This window comes from Fibroporia radiculosa (assembly GCF_000313525.1).
Source record: "Fibroporia radiculosa TFFH 294 genomic supercontigs, scaffold6005, whole genome shotgun sequence".
NCBI classification, from domain to species: domain Eukaryota; kingdom Fungi; phylum Basidiomycota; class Agaricomycetes; order Polyporales; family Fibroporiaceae; genus Fibroporia; species Fibroporia radiculosa.
The window spans coordinates 73848-101179 of NW_012133432.1; the positions used below are offsets into that span (position 1 = coordinate 73848).

At 51.0% G+C, this 27332-nt stretch overlaps 12 protein-coding genes across 12 annotated transcripts; 7 read left to right on the forward strand and 5 right to left on the reverse strand.

Moving 5' to 3' along the window:
- Window positions 1-136: 136 nt before the first annotated feature.
- On the forward strand, window positions 137-1873 carry FIBRA_06091 (uncharacterized protein; the record flags this gene model as incomplete). Its single annotated transcript, XM_012327831.1, has 2 exons — window positions 137-1643; window positions 1695-1873. The coding sequence occupies 2 exons, from the start codon at window positions 137-139 to the stop codon at window positions 1871-1873; spliced, it is 1686 nt and encodes a 561-aa protein (XP_012183221.1).
- A 1219-nt stretch (window positions 1874-3092) lies between these two features.
- On the forward strand, window positions 3093-3336 carry FIBRA_06092 (uncharacterized protein; the record flags this gene model as incomplete). The annotated part of the gene is made up of 2 exons (XM_012327832.1): window positions 3093-3253; window positions 3318-3336. 2 exons carry the CDS (start codon window positions 3093-3095, stop codon window positions 3334-3336), a joined length of 180 nt encoding a protein of 59 aa, XP_012183222.1.
- A 1928-nt stretch (window positions 3337-5264) lies between these two features.
- FIBRA_06093 (uncharacterized protein) lies at window positions 5265-6243 on the reverse strand (the record flags this gene model as incomplete). The annotated part of the gene is made up of 4 exons (XM_012327833.1): window positions 5265-5592; window positions 5642-5847; window positions 5901-6053; window positions 6106-6243. 4 exons carry the CDS (start codon window positions 6241-6243, stop codon window positions 5265-5267), a joined length of 825 nt encoding a protein of 274 aa, XP_012183223.1.
- A 712-nt stretch (window positions 6244-6955) lies between these two features.
- Window positions 6956-8089, reverse strand: FIBRA_06094 (uncharacterized protein; the record flags this gene model as incomplete). The annotated part of the gene is made up of 2 exons (XM_012327834.1): window positions 6956-7736; window positions 7797-8089. The coding sequence occupies 2 exons, from the start codon at window positions 8087-8089 to the stop codon at window positions 6956-6958; spliced, it is 1074 nt and encodes a 357-aa protein (XP_012183224.1).
- A 1175-nt stretch (window positions 8090-9264) lies between these two features.
- On the forward strand, window positions 9265-9614 carry FIBRA_06095 (uncharacterized protein; the record flags this gene model as incomplete). Its single annotated transcript, XM_012327835.1, has 3 exons — window positions 9265-9363; window positions 9413-9480; window positions 9536-9614. 3 exons carry the CDS (start codon window positions 9265-9267, stop codon window positions 9612-9614), a joined length of 246 nt encoding a protein of 81 aa, XP_012183225.1.
- Window positions 9615-10008: 394 nt separating this feature from the next.
- FIBRA_06096 (uncharacterized protein) lies at window positions 10009-11988 on the reverse strand (the record flags this gene model as incomplete). Its single annotated transcript, XM_012327836.1, has 13 exons — window positions 10009-10497; window positions 10554-10623; window positions 10674-10768; window positions 10823-10882; window positions 10937-10967; window positions 11020-11090; window positions 11151-11302; window positions 11356-11372; window positions 11427-11520; window positions 11575-11674; window positions 11725-11770; window positions 11829-11884; window positions 11941-11988. The coding sequence occupies 13 exons, from the start codon at window positions 11986-11988 to the stop codon at window positions 10009-10011; spliced, it is 1329 nt and encodes a 442-aa protein (XP_012183226.1).
- A 690-nt stretch (window positions 11989-12678) lies between these two features.
- FIBRA_06097 (uncharacterized protein) lies at window positions 12679-13323 on the forward strand (the record flags this gene model as incomplete). The annotated part of the gene is made up of 2 exons (XM_012327837.1): window positions 12679-12856; window positions 12926-13323. 2 exons carry the CDS (start codon window positions 12679-12681, stop codon window positions 13321-13323), a joined length of 576 nt encoding a protein of 191 aa, XP_012183227.1.
- Window positions 13324-14235: 912 nt separating this feature from the next.
- On the reverse strand, window positions 14236-15990 carry FIBRA_06098 (uncharacterized protein; the record flags this gene model as incomplete). Its single annotated transcript, XM_012327838.1, has 4 exons — window positions 14236-14493; window positions 14547-14679; window positions 14739-14926; window positions 14977-15990. 4 exons carry the CDS (start codon window positions 15988-15990, stop codon window positions 14236-14238), a joined length of 1593 nt encoding a protein of 530 aa, XP_012183228.1.
- A 1386-nt stretch (window positions 15991-17376) lies between these two features.
- FIBRA_06099 (uncharacterized protein) lies at window positions 17377-18664 on the reverse strand (the record flags this gene model as incomplete). Its single annotated transcript, XM_012327839.1, has 6 exons — window positions 17377-17589; window positions 17644-17728; window positions 17783-18282; window positions 18333-18397; window positions 18448-18467; window positions 18528-18664. The coding sequence occupies 6 exons, from the start codon at window positions 18662-18664 to the stop codon at window positions 17377-17379; spliced, it is 1020 nt and encodes a 339-aa protein (XP_012183229.1).
- A 936-nt stretch (window positions 18665-19600) lies between these two features.
- On the forward strand, window positions 19601-20557 carry FIBRA_06100 (uncharacterized protein; the record flags this gene model as incomplete). The annotated part of the gene is made up of 4 exons (XM_012327840.1): window positions 19601-19713; window positions 19785-20093; window positions 20152-20399; window positions 20460-20557. 4 exons carry the CDS (start codon window positions 19601-19603, stop codon window positions 20555-20557), a joined length of 768 nt encoding a protein of 255 aa, XP_012183230.1.
- A 1209-nt stretch (window positions 20558-21766) lies between these two features.
- On the forward strand, window positions 21767-23613 carry FIBRA_06101 (uncharacterized protein; the record flags this gene model as incomplete). Its single annotated transcript, XM_012327841.1, has 8 exons — window positions 21767-22206; window positions 22261-22405; window positions 22468-22572; window positions 22623-22721; window positions 22773-23139; window positions 23198-23332; window positions 23390-23453; window positions 23511-23613. The coding sequence occupies 8 exons, from the start codon at window positions 21767-21769 to the stop codon at window positions 23611-23613; spliced, it is 1458 nt and encodes a 485-aa protein (XP_012183231.1).
- A 587-nt stretch (window positions 23614-24200) lies between these two features.
- On the forward strand, window positions 24201-25512 carry FIBRA_06102 (uncharacterized protein; the record flags this gene model as incomplete). Its single annotated transcript, XM_012327842.1, has 7 exons — window positions 24201-24349; window positions 24401-24543; window positions 24599-24906; window positions 24959-25043; window positions 25116-25215; window positions 25276-25337; window positions 25388-25512. The coding sequence occupies 7 exons, from the start codon at window positions 24201-24203 to the stop codon at window positions 25510-25512; spliced, it is 972 nt and encodes a 323-aa protein (XP_012183232.1).
- Window positions 25513-27332: the final 1820 nt, after the last annotated feature.

Consider the following 27332-nt stretch of genomic DNA (forward strand, 5'->3'; position numbering starts at 1 on the left):
CGTGACATTGGAGTCATCCCAGCCCAACGGACATTCGCCCGCGTCTGGTCAACACGTACGATCAGACAGGTCTCCTGCGGCGGGTACCCGCGTCGCAGATCCGCAGGCGGACCCGATCGATCCAACGGCGAAGACCATGATTAAGATTGGGGATAACGCATACGATGTCGATCTTTCGCGCGATCCCCAGGCGCGCACGGGTCATGGTGTGGCAAGTCCGGTCAAGGTCGGCCAGAACGATGACCCACTCGCACGGCAGATGGCAGAGCTGCAGAAAGCCGCGCCCGCTCGAGGTACCAGCGTCAGGCGCAGTGGGCAATGGTCTTTGCAAGGACAGTCATCGCAGGGACCAATGTCTCAGTCGTCCCCCACTAGCGCTTCGCCGACTAAGCGCGACTCTGCTGCAAAACTCTCACCGCCTCCTAGTGGCTCGCAAGACGGTAATCGTCGGTCGTCCCTTGATTATCGTCGCTCGGCACAGATGGTCGTCGGTGCATACCCTCAGATACCCACGTCACGTCCTGCATCGCCTAATCCTCCTGTCGCGGCGCATATGCAACCACCGTCCCACAACTCGACTGGCCCTATGGGAAATTTCCCCGTGCAGGATGTACTAGCGGATTACCAGCAGTCGTTCCCTGGTGAGCGTAAGTCGGTCAGTAGACCGACCAGTAGAGCTGGGAGCACCGGTGGAATGCCTGGCCAGTCACTCCAGAGCCAAAGTCAAATACAGCGCGAGCGTCCCCTAAGCATTGGTGGGCAAGCAGGCATTGGGGCTCAGGGCCGGAGCACTAGCCCTCAGCCGTTTGCCCCTCTTTCACGCAGCACAAGCCCGGCTGCACCTCCATCGCAAGGCGGCGCGCAAGTTGCCCACAGAAACAGCTATCAGAGGGTTCCGCCCCCATCGGTGAACGGTACAGGTCCGGGGCACGCCCATGCACCGTCTCAAAGTTCCATCCGACAAAACTCGATATCGGTGCCACAGCATCCAGCCCAGCAGCAACGTGCAGCGAGCCCGAACAGTGTTGGCATCGCACTTGACCCCAGTGGACGTGTCGCGATAGACTCTATGGCCGATATATATGCACATAGACAACACCAGCCCCAATACAGTCAACCACCTCATCAGAACCCCCCGCCTCCGCAGCAGCAGCCTCAGCAGGAAATTCAGCGTCGGCCGACATACACTGTCGCTACGAGTGGATATGCGCCGCCTCCACCGGGACAACCTCACGCGCAGTATAATAACCCATCCAACGCTATTGCTGCTCCGAGCTATGGACATCCGTATGGCGCCCCGGCAGCCCCGCCGCCGCCGAATCAGTCTATGTACGGCCCACCTGTTCAATATCAGCAACAACAGCAACAACAGCAGCAGCAACAGCAGCCTCAAGCGCCTGTTTACCAACCCCAACCTCACGGCTATTCACAGCAAGGGCAAGTCGTGCAGGATTTGCAGAGAGGTGCCTCAGTGAACGGGTACTACGGTCCCCAGGGCGGTTATGCACCTCATGCGCAGCAAGGACAGCTGTCGTATCGTGCACCAAGTCCCGTACGCCAGCCGTCACCACAGCCGCCTGCTGCCCATGGGCAGCCACCGACTGGTGCGTTCACGGATGATGGGCGTGGGATCCTATTTTATGGTAAGGGGCCCTTTTCAGGCATAGAACTGCCTCACTTATTCATAATTGCAGTCAAAGCGCTGTATGACTATCAAGCTACCATTGAAGAGGAGTTTGACTTCCAGTCGGGTGATATCATCGCTGTCACCGCGACGCCAGAAGACGGCTGGTGGTCCGGAGAACTGTTGGACGAAGCCCGGAGGCAGCCTGGGCGCCACGTTTTCCCAAGCAACTTTGTTTGTCTGTTCTGATCCTCTCTCCTCGCGGGTCGTTTTCTCGGCTCAAAATGTTTGACTGTAAGTTTATATGTATATCCACAATGCTCGATCATCATCGACGCGGCGAGCGAGAATATCCACAGACTGCTCGCACTGAGCGATTCCTTATATCTGGACATATTTATGCATGTTGGCTAGCTTGATTCTAGTGTTTCTTTTTCTCTGTGTGTGTGCTCCTCTGACTCAAGGGTGCTTGCTACTCTTCCACGATTTGTATCGTCACTTAGTGTACATTCTCAATCCTATCTATGTCTAAAACTCCTTCCTGCGTGCCAATATGGCCAATTCCACCGGTAATGTACCCCTACATAGATATATGGTAGTACACAAGTCTTCCGTAAACTTATTTATGTTGGACAGACAACTTCATAAACGCCTGATCTGGACAGCAATCATGTCTTTTCCTTTCTGATAAGTTTCAATGGCCATAGATGAGACTACGGAGGCTGTTGACATCGATCCGCTGGGGTCCTCCAGCGAGACGTAACCTATCAAGCTATCAATATATCAAGGTCTGCCGTGAGCATATCCGACACTAGTATGTCGACACGGGGGCTTTAGGACCTCGCGGTCGCTGAGCTTGTTCAACCCAGCCTTTCCACTAAATACGTGTTCCATTGCATGCAATCATTGCAATGGACTCACTCCCACTACTTAGGGTCGATGAAGTTCCGATGCTAGCCTGAAAGAGCGCGGGATCATAGGATTCCTCGTGTAGATACGAATCTAGCCACTTATGATCATCTGGGCGTGCACCAAACATAACGCTGAGGCATAAGTGTTCATTTAATAACGAGCCTGAGCCCGCGGCGGTACAGATTCGAAATAGTCACATCAGGCATCGCGAATCATCGCCGCCACCACGGGTCGGGCGAGGCGAACGCAAATTACTATAAACGGGTAGTTGAGGTGCTCGGGGTCCTTTACGCGAGTGGGTATCACAAGCTCGCGTCCCATGCTGTCCATGGCGGCTAGAGAGGACCGGCGGCATCGCAACAATACGACTAGCCACATAGCCTCTAGATATTTAAGCTGCCGTCATGTAGACGCGGTTGTCATTCTTTCCCAGCAGCGTCCATCTTCGTGTCTCGGTTCTACTCTTCTACCACACTCCATATAACGGCCTTGACCACACGTTTGCAATTTCTTCATTTTATCGAACGGTCCTCAGTTCCCAACTCTCTTCCCCATCATGCGTGCATTCGACATCATCGAACACCCAACTTTTGAGGTGGAAACCTCGCTCAAGGAACAGTTGATCCTGGGTGCAGCGGGTATCGCTGCCGCCATCGCCTCTACTGCGGTCGCAATGCAATTGAGGGGAGCGGGATCCCTTTTCGATGTCATCGATTCGTGCGTCTATGATCCTTTATTCGATTCTTCTCTGGCTGACGTGGTGCACTTGCTCGACGTCTAGATTTGCGTTGAACCGATGATCGTTAGTTCTAGGACCTTGACGAACAACTTTCTATGTGTGCGCCCTTCCATTACCTTGTTTGCCAATGTTGAACTTATCCCATCTGCAGCTTTCATATTGCAACACACAGGATACTGTTGACTTATGCTCCCTTCCAGGGAGAATTGTTGCATACACACGTCTGTCATGATAGCTTTCTTCGCATGTGGTCGGGTTCTGCACTCTTCGCTTGTAGGATTAGCAAGGATATACATAAGTATGTATTAATCTGTAGCATCTCATCTCACCTGCCAGTAATAGTACGCTTCCTTCAGTTTTATGCATATCCCTCGCCTTGATAGCCTATGTCCGATTGCAAGTGTCTTCAGAGAATCATCAGAAAAACCGACAAATAAATATCGGACTTGTGACTGATGTGGAAAAACTGAATATTGACGATTGTGCGAGGTACGGGCAAGTGCTTGATGGACTTTCAAGGGCTAATGAGTTCAAATGTATTTGGTGTGAAGTAGTAGCTGTAAAGCGCTCAGGAAATCTTTGGGCTCACTATGTTGGCAGCGCGGGTCTGCTACGAAACGCTGCACGAGCTGCTAAGATGATGGGATCAAAGGTCTTCCAGTCGGTAAACATCATATGCAACCTCCTCATACGGATGAGCCTAAATTTTCGGTGCACTCTATTCACGACGCACGGACCTTGCACGACATCGCATGCGCACCTTTTTAAGTTCTTCCAAAACGCGACGTATCTCGACGCCCTGTCCACTTGAAGACGTATCCTCACGCACTAGAACCTCCACACGGTCTTCACTGACGCGCTCAGGTGTGCCGATTGAACCAACTGCGGGATTCGCGCCGGTGAGGGGAGTGAATTGGCCTGTGGCGCCATAGAACGGTTACGCCAGAAGCACATGAGACGCGTAGTCGGACGTGGTAGGATCACAGGAAGTATCCCGAATTACCGCTCAGTACTTGTAAGCAAGTGAGGGGCGAAGAGCACGATACCGACCTGTTCCCCGGCTGACAAAAGCACATCCGCTATATGCTCCAATGCGTCCGACATTCTGCGGAAATTGATCGAAGAGGTGGTGTAGCACCATCTGGGTAGACGGTGCTGGACAAAAGAATACAAGCTTGAAACGAGGCATGTTGGATGAGATGAACAGCTCAGGCCGCTGCGCATCCTAAAGCCTGGTGTAATTTCGAATTTGATTTCAGAATGACTTCTAACTTTCCTTGATGTTGAACGATATATACTATGACGATATATACTATGGTCCGACTCAAACCTATCACATGTCGTTCAAGACACACTAACGTAAGCGAGCCAAAACAAAGTAGGCGTCGCCAGGGTTCGAACCTGGGTTGTGGGAAATTACGAGACTACGCAAGCCTATGCAGACTCCTCAAAATCCCAAGTGCTTAACCACTACACTACGATGCCCTAATTAATAAGCCCAAAATAGTTTTTCAAACCCGAGCAGTCACGTTTCATGATGTGGGAGGTGTTGTCACAGCTTACACCTATCTATGATGTCTTCATTTTTCACAATACAGAAGCATATTATATCCATATAAAAATCTAGCTCTCTTGTCGGACGTGAATGTACAAAGCCCACAACATATCTCATCATTCATAGTTCTGATACCAACCCAGTCAGATCAAAATTAGTTTTGAAGCTGTCTGGCACAGAAAATCCTTCCATTCATACCAACTATGTGGATCCACAGAAACCAATGCGCATTGGGAGCCCAAGAGAAGGGCAGAAGAAGAATTACACGTGCAACCAAATTAAATACTGAAGGTTTATTCTACCGGATCGTAAAGGGAGCAGATGAGTAAGTGGAGCGTGAAATTACAACCGCTAATACCAGTAAGTCATTCGTTCGTGCATTCGTAACCGTCGTGCTCCAAGAAACGAGAAAGAAAATTTGCAAGCGCGATCTTTTAGGCCTGCTGGGCGGCAGAGGGGTTCGGGCCTTTCTCGCCGTGGTCGACGAATTTGCCTGAATGGAGGCCAAACGAGTTGTAGTCGACGTCGCGCAACTCCCAGAGGAAGAAGGCGAGGAATCCGGGGACAGTGAGGCAATCGAGGATACCGTACCAGATCATCTCAGAGTCGACGGAAATGACATTGCCGCCCTCAGCGCACGCCCAGCAGATCGGGTAGGTGATCAGCATGAACGACAGGTAGCCTGCAGCGAGGTAGTATCCGCGGCGGACAACACCACCGGCGGCAAAGGTCGTCGAGGGCGCATGCCAGAGGAGGACGAACCTGGGAGGGTGGTTAGCGGATGTAGCTTAATTTAAGAATCGCAACATACCAAATGTAGATGAGCGCGCAGCAGCCGAAGACATAGTAACCCCATTTGTAGGTGCTGTGGACGAGAGCACCAACGAGGCCGCAAACAACAACGACGGCACCCATGAACAGCGTGGTCATGACGTCCGAGAGGGGAAGACCGGTCGCGAGCAGGAGCTCGAGGAGCAGAACGGGGAAAGTAATGAACCATTGAATGTACCGGACATACTACGGCGGACGTTATTAGCCACTGTACAACAAACTCCAAAAGGACAACTTACCCAGATTTGACGGCTCGGGTCACTACCATCTCCACGGAATTCGACGTCAATTGGAGTAGCACCGAGGTCAGAGGCCATAGAGAAGTAGGCAATACTGGAAGTCGCGAGAACGATGAGGGCAAGTTGGTGGAACAGACGAGTACCCTTGGGTCTCTGAGAGGGCGCATCAGAAACTAACTCGTCAATGTAGATCTTTGAAACACACCATTAGAGTGAAGACCGCAGCAGTGAGCAGAGAAAACGCCATAATAGAGAACGCCGCCCACAGCCAGTCAGAGGCTTGGGTAGTGAGGTGCTCTACGGCGTCTGGGGGGTTGAGGGACACCGCCTGGTTTCCGGCCATCTTGGAGAGTGTAGTGAGTTGTAAAGAGGATTAAGGAGTTTGGAGGTAGGCGGGTTGGAAGGGAGGGTGTCGTGAAGGTGCTGTCGTAGACGAGGAAGTGATCAGTACTGATGAAGAGAGTAGGCCACGCACAGGCTGCTTTTATACAGGCTTGGATGACTCACGGAAGACAAGCTCGGGAGAGCTCGCGCACGAAACTACGTGGCTAGGAACGTACAGCGGGATTTCTGGGCCTCTCACACGATAGGCTTCATGCTAGCCGTCAAGCCCCGAGTGTCCAGAGCTGACATCGGCCAACGGTCCTCCCTCCGACAGTGCGTAGAACGGCCTGGCATGCAACCACCTGGTCATGCCCCGACCGAAGCTTACGACAAACCCATCATTGCAAGAACTTGATGACTGTCATTGTGGCTGAAGCGCTTGATAACGATCCTCTCATCCCTCGGGCTGTAGTTAGTGTCACCATCGCGGTAGGCCTCAGTGCGCACCACAAGATTTCAGAGCAGCACATCCGATCATCTGTAATAAAAACATACGCAAAATAAGATAGATTTGTGTCTAATGCCCAGGAGCGGTGAGAACAGCTGGTTGTCGAAGCAGATGAATGTCTGAATCCATGTGCATTCTGGGCCAGGTAACAATAAGACCCGAGCGTCTCCGATATTCTAGGACGCTCTGGCTCGGAACGAGGATAGCCGGGCATGATGAGAAACTATGACGTCGGCGGCAAATCCACCTTGTCTTCAGCTGACCGACAGTCATCCGGGTCCGTTCGACTCGGGCCCACGAACACCTGTTTGGCGCATGGAGAAGGCGACTCCGCTTTTGCTCGTCCCCCGTTAGCTGATTTTCCATCAATCTCCTTCGTGCCTATCCCACTCGAGTCCTTACGTTCGTCGCTGTCGCTTGCTCTCATGACGTCCAGCTCTGCATCCGTCTCTGGGTTCCAATTCGCAAGCGTCAATGAAAGTCTCGAAGGCCGGCGCTCACTGCGTGGCCTCAGGACCGAAGAACGACTCTCGTCGTTTCCATCCTCTGAACTACTATAACGCGGCCACGACAGTCGGCCCTGCTGTCGCTCATTTCGGTACTGCAATAAAGGGGCCGGATACACTAAGCCAGGTGTCGATGCTCTAGAGAACGATGTTACACTCGATCCAGGCGACAACGCAGTGCTTGCGCCAGGCAACGGCGTCGTGGTCAAGTTCATCAACGTCGACGGTGCCGCAGAGAGCGGCAGACTATAGTTCGTCGTCAGTACTGATGGTGAATGTGAATATGTAGGCGTCAGAGTGGGTGAATGAGCCGACGTTGATGTGGATATGGAGGAAAGAGGGCGTCCAACTTGGCCATATGGATATGGCTGTCGTGATGGTTCAGGTGAGGATACCGCTGAGTTGCCCCTTGACGGATGTCCAGTTTGTTTATAGTCCAATACTGGCGGTTCAGGGTCAACAAAATCGCGCCTGCAAAAGATGTCGTATCGTCTGCGCCTAATGTGGGGGGGAGCGTGAGCGCGCGAGTGAGTTGTTTCGACGTAATTGCAAACGCACCAGATACACCATAATATTACTACAATTACAATTAGTCCGAAGAACCCGCCCAACAGTCCACCTAGCAGCGGCCCAAGGACATTGTTCACATTAGGTGGGCCACTGCTCTGTGATGGTGCAGCCGTCGACACCGTGACACTAGAGGTGAAATAAATCGTATTGGGATGCATTGTGCTGGTAACTTGATGGTCCACGCCGCTAGTTTGCGGGGTCGGTGACTCGTCGCGAGGTGGAATTACCTTAGTCCGGGGAATTTGGGCCAGAAGGTCAAGATACCGGTGGCAAGAGGGCATAGGCAAAACAGCGGAGCCTCGCGCCATACCCTGAAGACTCAGATACAGCGAGGAAATATCCCCTTCGGGTTTTGTTTGCGTTGTTACTGGAGGGTATGCACCATGGGATTGTAGTGCATAACTTTCATCTGGTATAGCGAAATGCCGATATATTAATTGTGTGAAGACCCGACTCAAGAGGCTCATCGCGCAAGGATAGTAATCCGGAGAGAATAATTTGCATTCCTCTGTTCTGCGCGTTGAGCGTGGGAGGAGGCAGGCTGCCATGCCATACCGACATCGTGTGCGCCGCCCCACCCATGCAGCGAGACAAGGGCAGACATAAAACGTAGCTCACCTGCAATTCCGACAGAAACAGTATCTCCTTCCGGCAACGAGCACACTGTCTTCTCATCGAGTACTGAAGGTTGTTGATACATGGGTTGTTCAACGGCTGCGGTAATGACAAGAGGAAATGGCGACCCGGAATCAGAGTTGCTGTCGGCTGTAGCTACAACTGCATCGTGGGCGTCCGTCGATGCTGGTCCGCATGCCATGCACAATGTCGAGGTTGGCGAAGCCTGGAGGAGAGCAGTCACGCCGCCAGCTCGAAAGACAGCGGTGGGGAGTGTGAGAGCAGGCGCCCCAAGATATGAAATCCTCCGTTACTTTCCATCACGCCTCATGTTCTACAAATTAAATAGATAAAACGGGCCGTTTTCATGTTAAACCTTGGGATCCTGGGGTATAATATCGTGATAGCTCTTGAGGATTGCCAGAGGCTAATTACGGCTCGAAGAGAGCCTCGTTGAGCGAGAGTTGAGCCACAAGTCGGCAAACAGCCACTTTGCGCGATTGGCTTTCTCCCGCATCCTCCACTCCGGACGCACTAGTGGGAGTTTGCTCTCGTGAAAACGCTATCAGCCTCGCAACATCGAAACGATGTGGTCAGTATTTGCTGGCTCATAGGTCTGCTTCAGGTCCATCTAGGCCGATAATTGTAGCACTAAGTCGGCTGGAGGTCCTGGGGCAGATCACTATCTTACTGTTGAGCACGATGCCGACCCTTTCTACGATTTAGCAAACACATTCTGAATGCACAGGTTGCCATTCGTGCGCCCTGCTGCAAGCAGTGGTTTGACTGCGCCGAATGCCACGCCGAGACCCAGGACCATCGACTGAGGAAAACAACGGAGATGGCATTTATGTGCAAGAAATGCAAGAAGGCGTTCCGGAAAGATATGTCCAACTATGACGAGAGTGATGAATACTGCCCTCATTGCGATAACCATTATGTGAGTGTCGCGCCGTGCTGTCACTATTCATTGTCTGATACACTGATAGGTCATTGAAGCAAAAACGCCACAAGCAGTGCTGGGTGTTGAAGGCGATGATCCCAGAATCGACGCGCGGTGTGTAGCTCAAAATTCTGAACTCCCATCATGCGACCTGATATCTGCGCCTTAGAATGATAAAAGATGACCGTGTGAGGCAGGACCCAACCCGTTCAGTATTTGTACAGGACTTCACAGACAATATTGGCTAGCAGTAATGCTTCCACTGTGGCCTTTCCGTTTGCTCTGATACATTCGATGTCTTTCTCAAATACTGTGTTGTTGTGATATCCATTCTAGACCCACTCTAGTGAACCTTTCTGCTGCATCTAATCTTGTTAGTTTTTCGAGAATCAGAAACAGATGTCACAGATGGGACAGTACCGAACACGCAGTGTGCCCCCCTACCGCTGAGTCTCCCACCTCAGCTTGATTATGTCGCAGAAGATGATACAGCCAAGACGTGGACGCATACTGAATAATCACTCGGGCAACAATAACCAGGCAGGCTGTTGATATACAGGTATGTGTAATAGAAGCTAGCATTGCAAGACTACCCTCTTCCGTACTGGGTAATACCCTGATAACTGTCTCCTTGTAACAAATCTATGCAGCGATAGGCATCAGGTCAGCGCGAAACGAGGCAAGGCCCACAAACGTACCGATAGGCGATGTAAAATTATGTACGAAGGGATGAACATTTGATGACTGGTGATTATGATGCGCCAAGTTGCCCTCTGTTAGCCCAACAATCTTGACACCGCCGTGAATCTTTGCGCCCGAGTCGAGACGGCGATTTGGCGCAAATGTCTTGAACGTCGTCGCAGCTGGGTGACTACCAGTTACCGGATCCCCCGGGGCGAGTACAGGGGCCTTGATCATGGCAGAGTCCTCGATACTGATCACCAGATTCTCGCCTCCGGGGTGAGATGAATATGGTGGCGCAGAGCTTTTCTGAGGCGACAGGGATCTAGGAGAGTAGGAAGAATTGTATTCAGAATGCTGTGTTGACTGGAATGTGCGCATTTGCTGCGATTTCTCGCGAGAGGCGTTGCGCGCTTGCACCTCGGATTGGACAGATCGAGGGAAAAATATCTGCAAATGATGACTGAGTTCATATGTTGTGAACGTGATCAGCTTTGCGGACGCACCACAAGAGTGATGCCGGATGAGACCATACATCCGATGCCAGCCATGAAGGCCAAAAATTCGGACGCGAATCTAGACGAAGATTAGACAGTATCATCCACATGGCGACTGGGGCAACCCACAAGCTGCTGTTAACAACCGCACGGGCAGTGAGCCCATCCACACCCAAAATCAGAAGGGGTGCGAAGAACAGGAACCGGAAGACTACACGAATCCGCTTTGAACACAGATTAACGGTTACGTAAAGCTGCTGAGTGATAGTAGCACATACGTTAAGCTCATGGAACGTCGTGAGACGGACAATGGTATTAATATCCACGCCTTCTGATTTCTGTGCATGGCCACTCAGCTTTCTTCAAACTTGTCAAAGTTCACAAAAACTTACCAAATTCCTTAAGAAGCCCGGGAACTGGAATCTGACAGGATAGGTCAACAGCAAGTTGGACTAGCATCAAAAGCGAGGCTCACAAAACAGGCATAAAACAGACAGTGAGAGTCAGGTCTCCGATGCTGCCGGCCGTGAACGTAGCCGCTGTATTCTAGTCGAGCAATGATGTTAGCTGTCAACTTGGTACTCTTGAAAGAAACAAGGATCGCACAGTGTCAGCATTGGACCGAGTGACGATGGTAACAATGGGCATGTATGCAAAAGCAAGTATCGATCCCACCGCCCAGATCTTGAAATAGAAAGTACGGAACCAATCCTGCTGCACTTTACCGGCATTCACGAGGAAGAGCCAAAAGCATAGCTCTTATTGGTACGAGGTCAGGAATGATAAATTGAAAAGTGAAAGGCACTGCTACCTTCAAGGTGTGTCACCCTATATGCTTTTCTTGAATACATGCGCTTTCAGCCTACCGGAGAGAAGACTCACATCTCAAGGCCCCATGAAAAAGAGAAGACAATGTTCAAAGGGAAAATTGCGCGATGATATTTGGGTAGCCAGAATTCGAACGGTATTGGAACGACTGCACGTTAGAAATATGAGATTGTAAGGTCGATTGTCATAATGAAAGCCATACCTCCGATCCCAGGAATATCAGCATAGCCCACATCGTAGCTGAGGACGCAAAAGCCGACAGAATAAATAATAATGAGGGGAACACTGAGTAGATATGTGTACTGCAAGAATCAGCCAGTGCAAATGCTTGTATGACTGTCTATGTACACACTGTCATGACACGCTTGAATGCACCCGAATGAGGGCCATTTTCCCATCTACAACCGAGATGAGACGTTAAGTCGAGTTCTAGAATATTCGCTGATATATGCTCACCGCAAACACTTGAAGCGATCGAATTTCCACAAGTGAAAGAATAGAAATGCCCCAAGCTAGAGGACATCAGACTCAGCCGTATGATCACGATGAGAGTAGCAGAACGACGCACGAGGCATGAAAGTATGGCCCAAGCAAGAAAAGTAGGCGGGGAGGGCATTATTAGAGAATACCTAGATTGAACAAACGGTCATGCAGACGTAGATGCCAGTGGTTGCTGCGGCCAAAAAAAGAGGGCAGTTTTCCAGTTCAGACGTCTAATGAAGGCTCCAAGAGCTCAGAGTCTCATTCCGTAGGTACGGGACTGAAAAGCGATGCCATCAGACCGGGTCCATAAGCACGTCTCCGCTGATACATCGGGAGCCGAGCCCCGCGGTCGCAATCCACCCAAACTTGATGTGGGCCCGTAATGGTAACGACTCCACATGGACATGTCGGACTCCGTAGCCGGTACGAGTCTTGTGGCTACCGGCTCTTCAACCAAAAGGTTTGATTGACAACAGAATCAGAACCTACATCCTGGGAGAGCGAAGTAGAATGTGAGACTTTGTAAGGTCCCAATCTCGTGGATCAGGATCCCAGGAGGGAGGAGGGCGACATATGGACTGCATCCCAGCATGGTCAATTGCGATTGACCATGTCTCAAGTCTGGGAAAAAGGTCTCGGATCAAGTTGTGCCACAGGTCCACAACAATCGTAACAAATCCATCAGCGCAGTCGCTAATCGAGAGGCAATTTAACATTTCAAAATCTTAGCTTCGATAAGTAGTTATTGGATCGATTAGATCATCTCAGTCACCCAATCACACACAGTTGCTTTGCTACCTTTGCTTCCAGACGTTCTCTCAACATGTCCGTCTCAATTCCTTCCAACGACGAAATCGAGGACTTGATTTTGTCCTGCCGCTATGGAGACCTCGACGACATACAGCACTTCGTTGATTGCTTCGGCCCTGATCACTTGAACAATGCCCGCGATGACAACGGCAACACTGTGCTGCACATGGTCTGTGCTAACGGACACGCAGGTATGCTTCTGTCATGCTCTTGACATGGTCGCATCCAGCCGTAACCTGACAGTACAAGATGGGCTACAGACGCGCTAGACTATCTTTTGCCCATTATTTCGCCCTCGCTCATCTCTGCGCAAAATGCCGCAAAATCGACACCGTTGCATTGGGCAGCACTGAATTCACACATCTCCGTCGCACAGAAACTCGTGCAATATCCAGCAGGTCCTGGCGCAGACCTCATCGACATAAAAAATGCTATGGGACGTTCGCCGCTTGGAGAGGCTGAGAATGTTGGGTGGGAGGAGGGTGCAAAGTGGTTTGTTAAGGTGATGAACTTGGATGAAGTTGGTAAGGGGGAGGAAGAGCTTCAGCCAGTGGATGAACCAGATGCTATTGAGGTGGAGATTCAGGACGCAGAGGGCCAAGTGGCAAAAATGTCACTCAGTAACCAGGTACCTGATGAGGATAAGCACATAACATGACAGATTGTTCCTGGGACTACATGCAAACCAAGCTATAGCCAACTCATCAAAGTTCGTTAGACAATGCATGCAGTAAGATTCAACACGATTCATGGAGTACAATTGGGTATTACATATCAGAAAATAAATCCATCAGACATACGCTCAACCCGCTGGAAAATCTACAGTGTCGCTCGAAGAGCCAAGCTGCGAATCAACCAAACGTCCTCGAGCTGCCTGAAAGCAGCATGTTCTCGGTATAACGAGCGAGCGCAGGTATCATCTACTGGATTCGAAAGATGTGGCATGTATAAACATGCGAGACTCGAGTTAGTACCTATAAAATAGATCCTAGCTGAGTATGTTCTGAGGAATAGCAATGTCCAAGGCGATACTGTATACCATACTCGCTTAGGGCAGGTCGCTTTTCCAAAAAAGGAAATGACTGATCTGCCCGAACCTCTCTCCGAGTTCAACGAACTTCCGCCAGCCAGTGACTTGATGTAACAAGAGACTACATGATGCTAGTGTTGTAGCGTCTTTACAGTCCCAAGTTGATTGATCTTCACTACGAGCATAACGAGATCAAACCATAATACAATACAAATATCCATGGGGGCGCATAGTATGTACATGAGAAGTCATCACAGGTCGTGCCCAGCCATATATCGTGGCAGGGTTGATCATAAGGTGCTACTTATAGCAATGTCGTCAGACCGTATAGCCAGCAACTCTATCGATACAGAGTGAGTGTCAAAATACAAGAAATATACTCCGAATTTAATTAAACAAATGTAACCGTTGAACAAAATGATCTTGAAACCTGAGAAAATGTTTTTGATGGCGTCTCTTGATTCGCAAAAGCCGACGTCCAGGAGTGACGCAAGCTGTCGTGCCGCACGGAGCCATGGTTGCCGCAAGGCGATACGAGCATCAATGTTTGATTGAGTGACGATTGGCGTCGGGTCCGTCTCCATCGCGTCCACGTCGCGTCAAACGCAACTCCCGAGTGATATTCTTGGAATGTCGGATCTCATCTCGCATCATCTTGCGCCGTACGCGCCCTTCCTGCCGCGCCGCTCGAAACTCGCCCCGACGCATGCGCTCGGCCTCAGCTTGGAGAAGTGCGGCGTGACGTTCGGCGACGAGCTGGGTATGCACTCGCAACTGGCGCAGTTTCTCGTGTGAGATCTACATGAAAAACATCAGGTTCGGGGTCGGACAAGACGCGCCACAGCACTTACAGCAAGTCTCCGAGCAAGGTCGGAAAATTTGGCGAGGAATGCATGCATTTTATCGACATGCCCTGCCAAGCGATGTATGCGCGGCGGATTTCTGCATATTTGATCCGTAAACAGAAAAAAAATGTTCAGGTTCCTGTGGTGAGATTAATTAACGTCGATGTTCTCATATCTTACAGGTGCGTTAAGTCTTACCGCTCAAGGGACGATAAGATCTGCCAATGGCTATGGAACCAGCGTTGAAACTCATCTGTGTCTTGCGCATCGCTATCCTCCGGAGTCGCGTCAAGCTCTCCTCGAATATGGCATAGCTCCTCCTGCACGCCTCTACACACGCCAAATATGGCCTCGGGGTCCTTCAAAAGACTACACGAGCACAGTGACTACAGGAACACATGAGGAACGGTTGGTGCGTGAACAAATCACCACTTACCAATGCCGCGTCGCCTGCTGCTGCTAAGCACTTGTCTGCACGTACCACGAGACTATCGATGGTAAGGGCATCACGGAAAGTGATCCCCAAGGGGGACAGGGGTGGGGTACTTTGCGCGGAGGATTCATCATCGTGCATTACCTGCGGCAACGACATACAGGGCAAGCGAGGCAAAGGTGGGGCGTCAGCCGCAGACGACACAGGTGTATTGATCGAACGGGTGTATGCAGGTGGCTCTTCAAAGCGGGTGTATTCAGAACGAGGGGAGACAGAATCGCGGGAACTTCCTCGCTCTTGTAAGAGCGAGAGTGCAGGCCGAACGGGAGAGAATTTCAGTCCGGGTAGGCAGGAGCTCAGTGGCGGGAGTGGCGGCTCAGTGGCGCGTCCCAGTCGTCTCCGCCAATGAAGAAGCTCGAACGAGGAGAGGGATGTGCTATCCGGGTCGTCGGAAGGGCTGAGCGGCGTCGCCACTGTTGGGCGGAGGAGATGACCAGTAGGTAAGGGGCATGCGACTTGATGCAGATTTGGGGAGATAATACTCGGCTCTGGAGAGGCCAAAAGACGTGGAGTGGAAGATGAAAGAGGGTCGGCCAATAATGACATGAGCTTCAAAGGCGGTGGCGCCAGTCGGCGTAAGCGTTCTGAATAGGTCGTAGTGGCGGGTATTAATGGGTAGCGAACTGGACCCATTATGAGCCCTAAACCGCTACTTCGACGCTCACTCGCTTCACCAACCTCGACCTGTCCATAAAGGCCATTATCTGCCGAAGTAATTCCTTGTGAACGATGCGAAGAGCGACTTCGAGAAAGTCGCTGATTCTCGATCGAACCCCCCTTCTTGTTGAGGTTGTTATAAGATGTACACGGGGTATCCATCTCGTTACCGAGAGTGGGAGAAGGAAAAGCGGTATAACGTTTCGTGAAGGGAGAAGGCTGCGGCCGTCTAGTATAGGGCGAGAGAATGCGGTCGAAACGGTGCTTACGCTGACATTCAGCACCAGGCGTAGATGCCATAGAAGGTGAAGTGACGTCTGAGGGCGCTGTAATGTTCCGTCCAAGTCGTTGCTGCGAGTCGCATAGTGTGGTCTCACTGGATGAGCATCTAGTGGTGTCTGCGCAAGAGTAGGATGTGGCGTGGAGGATACCATATACCCAATCAGATCCCGATAGGCAGGGAGAAGTCGGGCCCCGAGGAAGACGGATAGGGGGGAGAACACACTGGCCAGTCATATTGGGACAGTCGTCAGAGGCGCAGCTTCTGAGGAAGACCAGCTAGGAAGGAGGAACCAGGGATAAGCGCGCTGCGCGAATACCGTTCGAGACGATCCTGCTCCAGTCAAATACCCCCATGGTGGGTCCATGATGGTCCCCAGCTCTGAACAGCCTTAGTCAAGGAGTACAATAGTACTGTCGTGAGGAGCGACGGTATCAAGACCAGGAGAGAAAAACAATAAACAGGTCCAGGTGCAGCGATGTTGATAGCTGAGCGCTCACACCGGATAGCGTCGCCGGCCTTGTTCTTTCCTCATCTTTGGCTCCAAATGACCATCCTGGTAGGCTGAGTTCGCTTGTCCCCAAGTATTACATAACAGTCTAATGAAAGCTTGGAATGGTATAGCTGGAGGCCAAATAGCGTTATATTCATCAGCAAATACTCGTAGGCGGCACGACTGGAAACAACGCACCACTAACCTCACTCGTTGAAACTATGGGGATCGGAAGTATCGAGAGTACGCGTCGAAAGTGGACGCAGGAAAATAACGCAGGTTAACGAATTACAGCTTGTCCAGGAATCTCTGAGATGTTGGGGTTTGATAATTGACAGCACATGGTTTGATTTAAGGGAGCAGCCGTGACGAATACGATCCAGTCATTGCCATGAGGTCAGCCCCATCTGTGCCGTCGAGAAGAGACATTGTACAGTAGATTGGTACCAAAATGGTACACGGCCGTATGAAGACTCGCACACTCAATATTTGAGGAAGAGACGAACTTGTTGAGCACCAGTGTCAGCGTTCCTGCGCGAGGCGTTTCCAAACTTCCGAACCTGATGTCATGATCGCGCACGAGGCTGGGTGGCCACCTGAGACTTCCATAAATTACTTGCCGTTTGGTCATGGTGCCACCGAGCATCTCAAAGGATTGCTCTCTCAGCTCTCGGCCACACCATAATTTAAAACCAAGTGGACTAGCACCGGCGTGGTATCATCATGTGCACATGAGGTACTATGTATAACGTATCCGAGTGCTTCAAGTGGTAGTGCTACATGTAATAAGCGATACAGTGTCTTTAACACGTCTGTGTACGAGATCAGCGATACAGTAAAAAGGAGAACATGTACATCTAGCGTCGATACAGTTGAAAGTCTAAACCGTTGCTTGTCGTGGGACGCCGCTGACTCACGAGGATTCGGCCTTGATCACCGCCTCCTGCGTGGCGAACGTCGTCGAAGCGACAGGGCATCCGACGCCCGTGCCGTTAAGGTTCTGTAGAGTGACAGCTGCCGCGTTAAGCCGCGCGAGCTGCGAGGTGGTCGAGTTGTCTAGCGGGAATGTCAATTTGACGGATGGATTATTGAGTACGAAGCCTGCGGCTACGTTGGCGCTCATTTCCTGATAAAACGAATTCAGCGTGGCTGAGCATGGGTCATTATGGGAGGAGCTCACATTAATAAAAATATCCCTGTTAGGAGGGCAAGCGCAAGGAATCAAGATGGGCTGGCCATTGGTACCATTAATCCCATCACAGTTACTAAATTTGTACCATGCATGAGCATATGAACACAAGAAGATGTATATGCCATACCCGGTACCAGAAGGATTGATGCCGGCCTGGATACCGAACTCGGGAACTAGGCTTGGATCAATTGTGACGTTCGAAGTGGCTACCGCACTGGTAGGTGATGGAGATACCGCGCTGGCAGTGCTTATTGCACCGCTTGCAAGTCCACAGGGATTGGAAACAACCGCAGGGGAGGACGCTGATGTTGTTGTCTTTGATGAAGCAGATGCAGCAACACCAGATGTTAGAGCAGCTGAGGATACGATACTCGCGGTCGGGATGAGGGTAGTTGTTGCTTCCAACGTAGACGACGAAGAGCCTCCATCTCTGATCGAGTGTTCAAGAGCAAGCCAAGTGGTGGAGGAAGCCGGACAGCCGATGCCACTGCCATTGAGGTTCTGCAATGTCACAAGGCATGCATTGAGGCGTGCTAGTTGGGACGCTGTTGAGTTATCCTGGGGGAACGACACTGCGACGCTGGGATTATTTATAACGTAGCTAGCAGCGACGTTTGCGTTCAGAGCCTGTGAAAGCATAAGTATACCAGCTGTATCAGCTCAAGTTGAAAATGCACCTCAATGAAAGAATCGCGGTTGGGAGGGCATTGACAGGGAATAAGGATAGGCTGTTTGTTGGTACCTGCGCGCCAGTAAGACCGCATATAAGCAGCTCACGAGATAGCCACTCACCATCAATACCTTCACAGCTTCTGTAGAGATATAGTGATTAGCATCTTTATTTACCAGCCTCAATGAAATTAGACACGTACGCCGATCCATTTGCTTTAATTCCAGCAGTCACTCCGAACTGAGGGACAAGATTAGGGTTTACACTCCTCTTCAGCAGGGGCCGCGAGGATGCCGATAAAAAGACAGCCGCAACGAAGAGAATGAAAGCAAAGTGCATCATGATCAAGGCTTGGAATGTGTAGTATTAGGGAGTGTGCGTCTATGAGCGGATCACTGTTTTAGCAGAATAGTGCGTCAAGCACCTGATCGTCGTCCGGCGGGGGGGCGTAAAAGAAGAGGAATTTACTGGAAGGGAAGCCGGAACAGAGCTTCTCTTTATTTGATTGTGGCCCATTGTCATTGCAAAAATGGAGATGCTTGTACAGGACGAACACGAACAATGGGTCAACAAGCGCTTTGTCACGGTGGCGGGCGGCTGATTTCGGGCGCTTGAAGCGTTGTCCGACCAAATCAATCAATAATGGGACAATGCTGCTTAGATTTACTTACTATGCACTATGCACTCGTTGAAGCAATAATATGGGTTGTCATCGTACCCATTGAATCAAGCTTCAGATTAGACTAAGATATTCAAGATGACGGACATTTGATAACCAAAGCAAGTTTGCATAAACTTCCGGTTGGAGACCATCAATGTGAACAACGACCTCCTAACTCGAAGATTAAATCTAGTCGCGGAAAAACAAGAGTCACTGGGTGTTGCTATCGTGAAGTGGAGCACTTGTGATAATGCAGACAGGCAGGCTCACTAGTAACTTTGTAATTTAATTTTGAAATACAGCTCAGCTGCACGACCATAGCGGCCAACATTGGAAGAGCTATCGAATTAGGACGCCCGGATTGTTGGCAGTTCTGGAATAATTCCTTAATGTCATCACAGATCTAGACTGGCAGGCTGCAGCTCATGGAGCTCTAAGTAGAGACTTGCAACCTTAGAATATGAATTCAAAAGGCTGAGGTAACAGAACAGTCGTCACAAATGTCACGTCATGAGTGTTACTTTGCCACTTGCCGGGTTGTTAGTGAACCATCTGAGGTAGTCCGACTGTGCTACTTGCAACGTCAGTTTTACTGTCATTTTCACCATTGAGCAATGTCTACCGCGCATAGGCCGACATGGGACCCCGCTCAAGCAAAGGACGTGAAGGGGGGCTCCCGCCAGTTCTCTGTGCGCGACATGGCTGCGCACACGAAACTCAAGTTTCGGTAGGTCTTTCTGGTCCGTGATTCATGGCGTACATTGGACACGACTCTTAACACCCATTGCTTCATTCTAGTCAGCCTGGTCAGACCGCCGTAAATGAAGTCGCACGTCGTGATCTGCGCGCGGAGCTACTCGTTGCTGAGCAAGAGGCGCGTGAGCGAAAACGCAAGGCAGAAGGAAAGCCCGCGCTCGCGGTGGAGAATGGGCGCAATGATGAGGGTGAGGATGCTAACAAGCGGCGGAAGTTGCTACAGGAGGCGTTGGCGCTGGACCGAGACGATGATGAGGATGAGGATGCAGGTGAAAAGGCGGAGAAGGATAGTAGAGGAGGAAAGGGCGGAGACGACGACGCAGCTAATGAAGATGACGACGACGACGATGAGTACGTGTATGCATATCTATGATCGGTCCCATTGAATATTGACTTGTCATTTGAATAGTGATGAGGACGACGAGGAAGATGACACAGCTGAGCTTCTTAGAGAGCTCGAGAAGATTAAGCGTGAGCGAGCGGAGGAAAAGGCTCGGCAAGAGCAGGCACAATCTGCGACTCAGGCTGCAGCACGAGAAGCAGAGATTGCAACGGCGAATCCGTTACTCAATCTCGCTGCAGCACTGGGTCAAAATCCAAATGGTGTGAATACTACTGTTCCCGGTACATTCTCAGTGAAGCGGAGATGGGATGATGGTGTGCTCTACGGTATTTGTTTGAGGAATCTGCATAGTGCTCACCATATTTTTGCGTTAGACCTGATATTCAAGAACCAAGCCATGAATGCGCGAGACAAGGATAAGGCTTCGGGTCACTTCGTGAATGACCTCTTACGGACTGAATTTCACAAGTGAGTCATTCGAGTTCATTGACGTTCTTATTACTGAGACAAGCTCGAAGAAAATTCATGGCCAAGTTTATTAAGGTTTGTGCTTTCGCTGAACGGTTTGAGTGTCAGCTAATCTGAGTTTCTTTTGACAGTAATGATATTGTATCAATAGCATCTATGACCTTGCTCGGATCTCGGATTACTTTCATCTCAGCACGGCTTGTCGCGGCCTTATTCCTGCGTCCAGCTACCCAAAGTGAGCAGTGGTGATCATACTCCTCGATCTTCTCTTCTATTGCTTAGGTGAGTTTTGGTGACAGTCTCATTGGCTGTTAGTTGGTCAAACTGTTCAATTATGATGAACAGTCATGCACGTCTTCGCGCGCTCATACTTTTCAATCCTCATTGTTGACTCCCACTGTCGGTGACCGACGTTGAAGATTGAGCCTAGGAAGATTGAGCCTAAGATCTGAGGTTTGCAGATGTGATCATACTTTGAGTTGGACGTTTTGCCTAGGACAGTGTGCTTACATATCTGGGCATTAAAGTTCTCCGTTTCGTTTGCATCTCTTGCGGTCATCCCTGTTTGGTGTTTTCCTCTTGCTGGTTCAATCGTTGTACTTCGTCACTGACAATGGTCGACGAACCTTGGTAGAGTTTGTGAGGCTCTATCTGTGGTAAGAAAGTAAAGTCTCGCAGCCGTCAGCATGATATATAAATAATACTTGCTGGTAGTGCTCATTGGCAAAACCGCGATCTCTTCACGGAGTATAGTAAGTATAGGATCTGGTGTACGTGCCATAACGCGCCTCGGTTGAGCTAATACTATCAGGTTCGTAGGCTATGATTCAGGCCGCTGTTTGGTACTCGGCATCACGCCGACACCGGAACTCCGAATTACTCTCATATTCGCGAAACGTGTAACGAGACACTCCACTTCAAACCAAACCGTGGTGATAAGTACTCAGTCGACAACTTGACACATTTGCATATTGCCTGGTCCAATGACAGCATAGAATCTTAGGCTCGGTATTCAGCGGCGGTGTTGACGCAACCGACGTACTTATAAAGAAGCTCACAGTTGCTGAGGCTGATCAAATTTCATGCGTCCGGCACGTTGAAATCTCCCCAGTGTGGCTGTGGACTGGAGGACGATCGATATAAATCCTGAAGTATTTTGTAAGACAACCAGAGCAAAGCACACACTGAGATACAGCCAGGATCCAGCCCAGCCATGTCCGCCCCCTTCGTCCCTCTTTACATCGATGGCGAATACACTTCAGCCAGCAACGGTGCCACCTACGATGTACGCAATCCGCACTCATCCCAGGTGGTTTCCACAGCTGCCTCTGCATCCAGCGAGGACTGCACAAGGGCGGTAGAGGCGGCTGCCCGTGCTTTCGAGACATGGGAGTATTCGACACTAGAGCAGCGACGTGATATCCTGTTCAAAGCTGCCGAGCTCATACAGACCGACAAGTATGCACAGAAGATACATTCCGCTGTCACGGAGGAGAATGCCAGCGTGGACTCCATAGTTCTCCTCAATATTATACCTACTGTCGGCATACTTCGCCACGTTGCGACTTTGGTCAACGAACTAAAGGGGGAGACTTTCCCTTCTGCCTTCCCGGGAGGCCAAGTCTTGATGCAGCGCCGAGCCCAGGGTGTCAAGTACGAAGTTCTCCATATCTCTATCTTCACCTCGCTAACAGCAATGTCACTCAGTTTCGGTATGGCACCATGGAATTTTCCGGTTCCTTTGGTGATCAAAGCTGTTACATATCCCCTCGTCTGCGGTAACACCGTCGTGTTGAAGACGTCGGAATATAGTCCACGGTCCCACCAGATTGTCGCAGAACTACTTGAGGAGGTATGTATCAGGACCGATGTCTTGACTTTGAAGATGAACCCTCGTTGATATACGTATACTAGGCGGGATTGCCCAAAGGTGTCCTCAACGTCGTACACGTATCACGAGAGGATGCTCCCGATCGAGTTGCCCAGATCATCGCGCACCCGGCTGTGCGCACTATTAACGTCAGTATGCTCGAGGACTCGTTGATCAAACACGTACTGATGCACAACAGTTCACTGGCGGATCCAATGTCGGAAAAATCGTTGCCGGTCATGCTGCAAAATTCCTAAAACCATGCGTACTGGAGCTAGGGGGGAAGGCACCCGCCGTGGTGCGTTGCGTGTGTTCACTCATTCCAACGCCGCAATCAATTTTCATTCAGGTCCTCAACGATGCAAATCTTGCTTTAGCTGCCCGAGCCATCACGTCCTCCGCGCTTCTGCACTCTGGCCAGATTTGCATGTCCACTGAGCGTGTGATTGTGCAGAAAGGGGTCGCATCCGACTTCCTTCAGGCTCTTGCCGACGAATTCAAGAAATTTTCCGCTGGAGGCCCTGGGGCTATGCTTTCCGCAGTGGTCCACGAAGGCTCTGCGGCGAATATTGTGTCGATTATCCAAAAGTCGATGGCAAGCGGAGCGCAGTGTTTGGTGGGTGACGGGGCGAGGAATGGTGCAGTGGTGCAGCCGCATATTGTGACTGGCGCCAAACCAGGCATGCCCATATGGGATCAGGAGACGTTCGGACCCGGTGAGCTAGTAGCGTCTGGCTGCGAATGCTCTCCGCTGACAGTCATGTCCACGTGCAGTCGTAGCTGTGGCCGAGGTCGACACAGAAGAAGAGGCGGTGGCATTGGCGAATACCACCGATTATTCGCTCGTCTCTTCGTTGTGGACGAAGGATTTGAACAAGGCTGTCACCCTCGGGATGAAGATGCGTTACGGTAAGTACATTTATTCTTCCGAGGTCCAGTGTTGTCTGATTGACCATCGCTCATCAGGGGCTGTCAACATCAACGGTCCAACGGCCCACGCTGAGGCAGCGAGGGATAATATTGGTCTTGGGTGAGTATCTTGTCCAGTTTATCGAGTCAAAAATCGCGATCTAATTCCCTTTTTCAGTGGATCCTCTGGATATGGGCGATTCCACGTCGATTCCTTCACCGATTCGAGACTGATTGTGATTCATCCTACCGACCCGTTCCCGTACCCGCTGACCGGATGAGTGCATTTAGGACGGTAGGTGGTCAGCGTTCCATGCAGGATTATTGAGTCGTGTAGTAGCCGTGTAAGATGTGAAATGTAGATTTAATTGCATGCAATTTATATTATGGATTCTATTCACACATTGAAAGCATTGATTATATGTACTAAGCTTAGATTTTCTCAAGTCTTTTCGGGACCAACTTCGTATTTGACTGGGCCACAAAGTTGCACTAATTTTGGTCCCGCACGGTCCACGCGCTTGACCGCTTGAGCAATGAGAAGAATGCGACGCGTGAGCCTGAGACGACAGTGACGCGTCTGGGCTTAGCCCGGAGCAGTGCCAAGCTCACAGACAGCACAGCAAGTCCGTTACCCTGATTTGCCTGGGCCATCGTTGCCGTCGAGTAAGTTCATGGACTGGCGAACTGCTGATTGTTGCCAGTTGGCAAGCTCTGCATGACACCTGCGACTGTGCGGTTGCGTTGGACGACAGTACCTCACAGCCAAGTACTGCATTGAACTGCGAATGTCGTAGTGTATAAGAAGAACGGCTGATCGTGTACCATCACCATATTCCCCACCACCAGCACCACCAGCACCACCACCATGTCGATCCCTAGAACACAACGAGCGTGGCTTGTGGCTGCAAAGGGTACTCCCGCGCAAGTCCTACGTATGGACGACAACGTACCCGTTCCAACATTGGCGAAAGGAGAGGTGCTCGTACAAGTCCGTGCTGCAGCCTTGAATCCCGTGTACGTATCCGTGTTCGCACGACTTGAAGATAACGACTGACTATGCTCTAGAGCCTACAAGATCATGGGTATGGTTCCCGGCTTCATTCTCAAAAGACCCTACATCCCCGAGCACGACCTCGCCGGTATTGTCGTCGATGCAAATGGATCCAAGTTTAAGACGGGCGACGAGGTCTTCGGATTTCTCTCAGCTCGTTCGTTGTATCATTTTCCTCCCGCAATGCTTCTGTTCACCGACGTCACATATAGCGCCTGCATTCAGACGACCGAGCGGCACACTTGCACAATATGCCCGTGTGCCTGCGTCTGCCTTAGTATGTCGTCCGACCAATATTTCATGGACCGAGGCTGCGGGCATTCCCCTCGTGGCGATGACGGCATACCAAGCACTGTTCAAAATCGCTAAACTCGAGGCTGGTCAGTCGGTGTTCGTCAATGGGGGCAGCACCGCCGTCGGTGCATTCGCAATACAGCTTGCCAAGGCCAACGGCTGCACAGTTGCGGCCAGTGCATCAGGCAAGAACGAAGCATTTGTGCGAGGTTTGGGTGCAGATGAGGTGCGTCTGCCGTGTTCTGCGTCCTGCCTATATTGAGCCAATCACTTTTCAGTTCTTTGACTACACCAAGGGCCCATTGCACGAGACCCTTGCAGCCGCAAACCTGCCAAAATTCCACGTCTTCCTTGAGGCGGTTGGTTTGTTCGATCCGGATCTATACATACACAGCGAGGCCTACCTAGCGCCAAATTGTGTATTTTTATCAACAGGCCCGCAGCCAAAGGGCTTCGATATTGGCGGGTTCTGGAAACTGGTTTGGAAAGTGTATTTACAACCTGGCTGGTTGGGGGGAACACGGCGCTCATGGCGGTAAGTGCCTAAGCTGGATGGACATGGTGACTATATGCTCACTGGGCTCGGCGAGGTCAGCATCATCTCAGTAGCAAATAACGGGGATGATCTCCAGCGTGTGGCCGCGTATGTCTCGGAAGGTATGCCATGGTGTTGTTTACGTGTACAGCACTCTGATGATCGAACACAGGAAAAATTAAACCCATTGTGGACTCTACCTTCGCCTTTGAGGATGCGCTGGAGGCGTACGAGCGCATGACGTCTGGCCGAGCGACGGGCAAGATCGTTATTAAAGTGGATCCGAATGTGGATTGAGTGTGGGGGTCATGGAATCTCGAATCGCGCAGACTCCCTGATATTGATACGTTATTTGACGCAGTGCATGAGATAACGTAATGGAGAAATATGAGAGGACAAGTCATGGCGAATGCGACAAGCTCATGAAGTTCAATGAACCCACTTGAAGCGATCCATAAACGGCTGATAGGAATCGAGCTTCGCGATTTACACGCAGAGCGGGGCCGCAGAGCTGGAGCTAAGTTTCGCGAAGAGCCTGGTGCGCGCCACGAAAGATGGGGCACACACGCCGTGGGCCCAGGCTCAAGACCCGCCCTTCGACATTGCTATCGAGCATTCCTGGCACAGAACGTACGGACGCTGATGCAACATGATACGCACGGGCACCGATAAATCGCCTGGGAATCCGCGTCGGACTAGTTTGGCTCCGTCGTGCATTTGGAACGGCTGCTGGACGTGTCTACTTGAATCCCCCTCTTGAGGCTCTAGAAAATACGGTCTGATCGCGAGGCACTCGTATCCTACTTGTCAAGATCCTGGTGTGCGGCCAAGTGTGCAGTGGCACCGCGGGCGCTGATTGACTGGCTGTGCTCTCTTCGTGCTCACCGAAGAAAGAGTGACAGTTGGGAACCCCACTAGCAGGGTAGGTACACCCGTTTCTCCTCTGGCGGCTCGTGCTGTCGCTGAACAGCAGTGGTGAACGTGCCATTTTCGTCATTACGCACCACGGATCGATGAGATCTCGTGCTAGATGGAAGTTTGCCCCTGCCACTGCCCCGTTCGGGGCACGAAACGGAGGCTTGACGGAGGCTCTCTCACAGCTAACGCTGCGATCACGCAGAGGCTGGTGTGACGGCGTACGGATCGCTACGTGGCGGCCAATGAAGCTGGAAGGTTGGTCCGAGCTGTCCTACTAGACCCAGAGCAGTTACTGTTTCGTGATCTATTGGCTCGTCCTGTGTCCGCTCCTATCTGTCCTATCCTGGGTTACGCGGTCGCTGGAGACCGGGACGCCCACTGGGATCACCTGGCGCCATCTCAGTCATCATTGGTAGTGTTCGCGATGGGCGTGCTCGCGTGTCCCTATTGCTGTTTTCATTGTCCCATTGTTCATCTTGTCTTTGAATGATGAGCTCTGTAACCGCAGCGCACGAGCGGACAAGCTTTGGCGCAAGAACGTACAAGATCACCATCCATTTCGACACGTACACCAATGTGAGCACTTAGACTTGATCATGATCACAATCTTAGCTTATACAGAAATATATTGCATATATTCAATGGATCTAAAGACGGGCTGACCGGTAGTGTAGCCCGAATCCGTTATCTAGGCTCTTGGGACCTAGGTCGAGCATATTCAATAAAAGTCATCATTGGGTATTCCCCTATGACTCTTCTCTCATTGCCTTCACAGTCGGCCATGCTGCCTATGCTTCGTGTACCGGCGGTTACGTGGAGGTCTGAGAATGAGCAAGTGATCTAGTGGCAAAAGGTATCGGACCGAGTCGGCATTGGACGTTGAACGTTGAAGGCTACTTACAAGCGAATGGTATTCGTTGAAGGTGAGTCAGTACTGGCTGAAACCGCGTTACCGCAATCTCCTGGATTAGTGATCCGGATCAGAGGACAGTCCGTCTCCGTGCGTGTGTGCACCTAGCTGCTGCCTGTAGCCGCGACTCCACGACGTACCTTTCGTGTTCCCCGTGAAATCGCCGGTGAGTTCTCCATTATGACATCAGAATCATATTTGTTTTCTCCCTAAAGTTTTGACCAAGGTCCTTGGATGGAGGACAGCGTTGTGGCTGCAGTTGCTTACAACCGACAATACTCTTCACCGC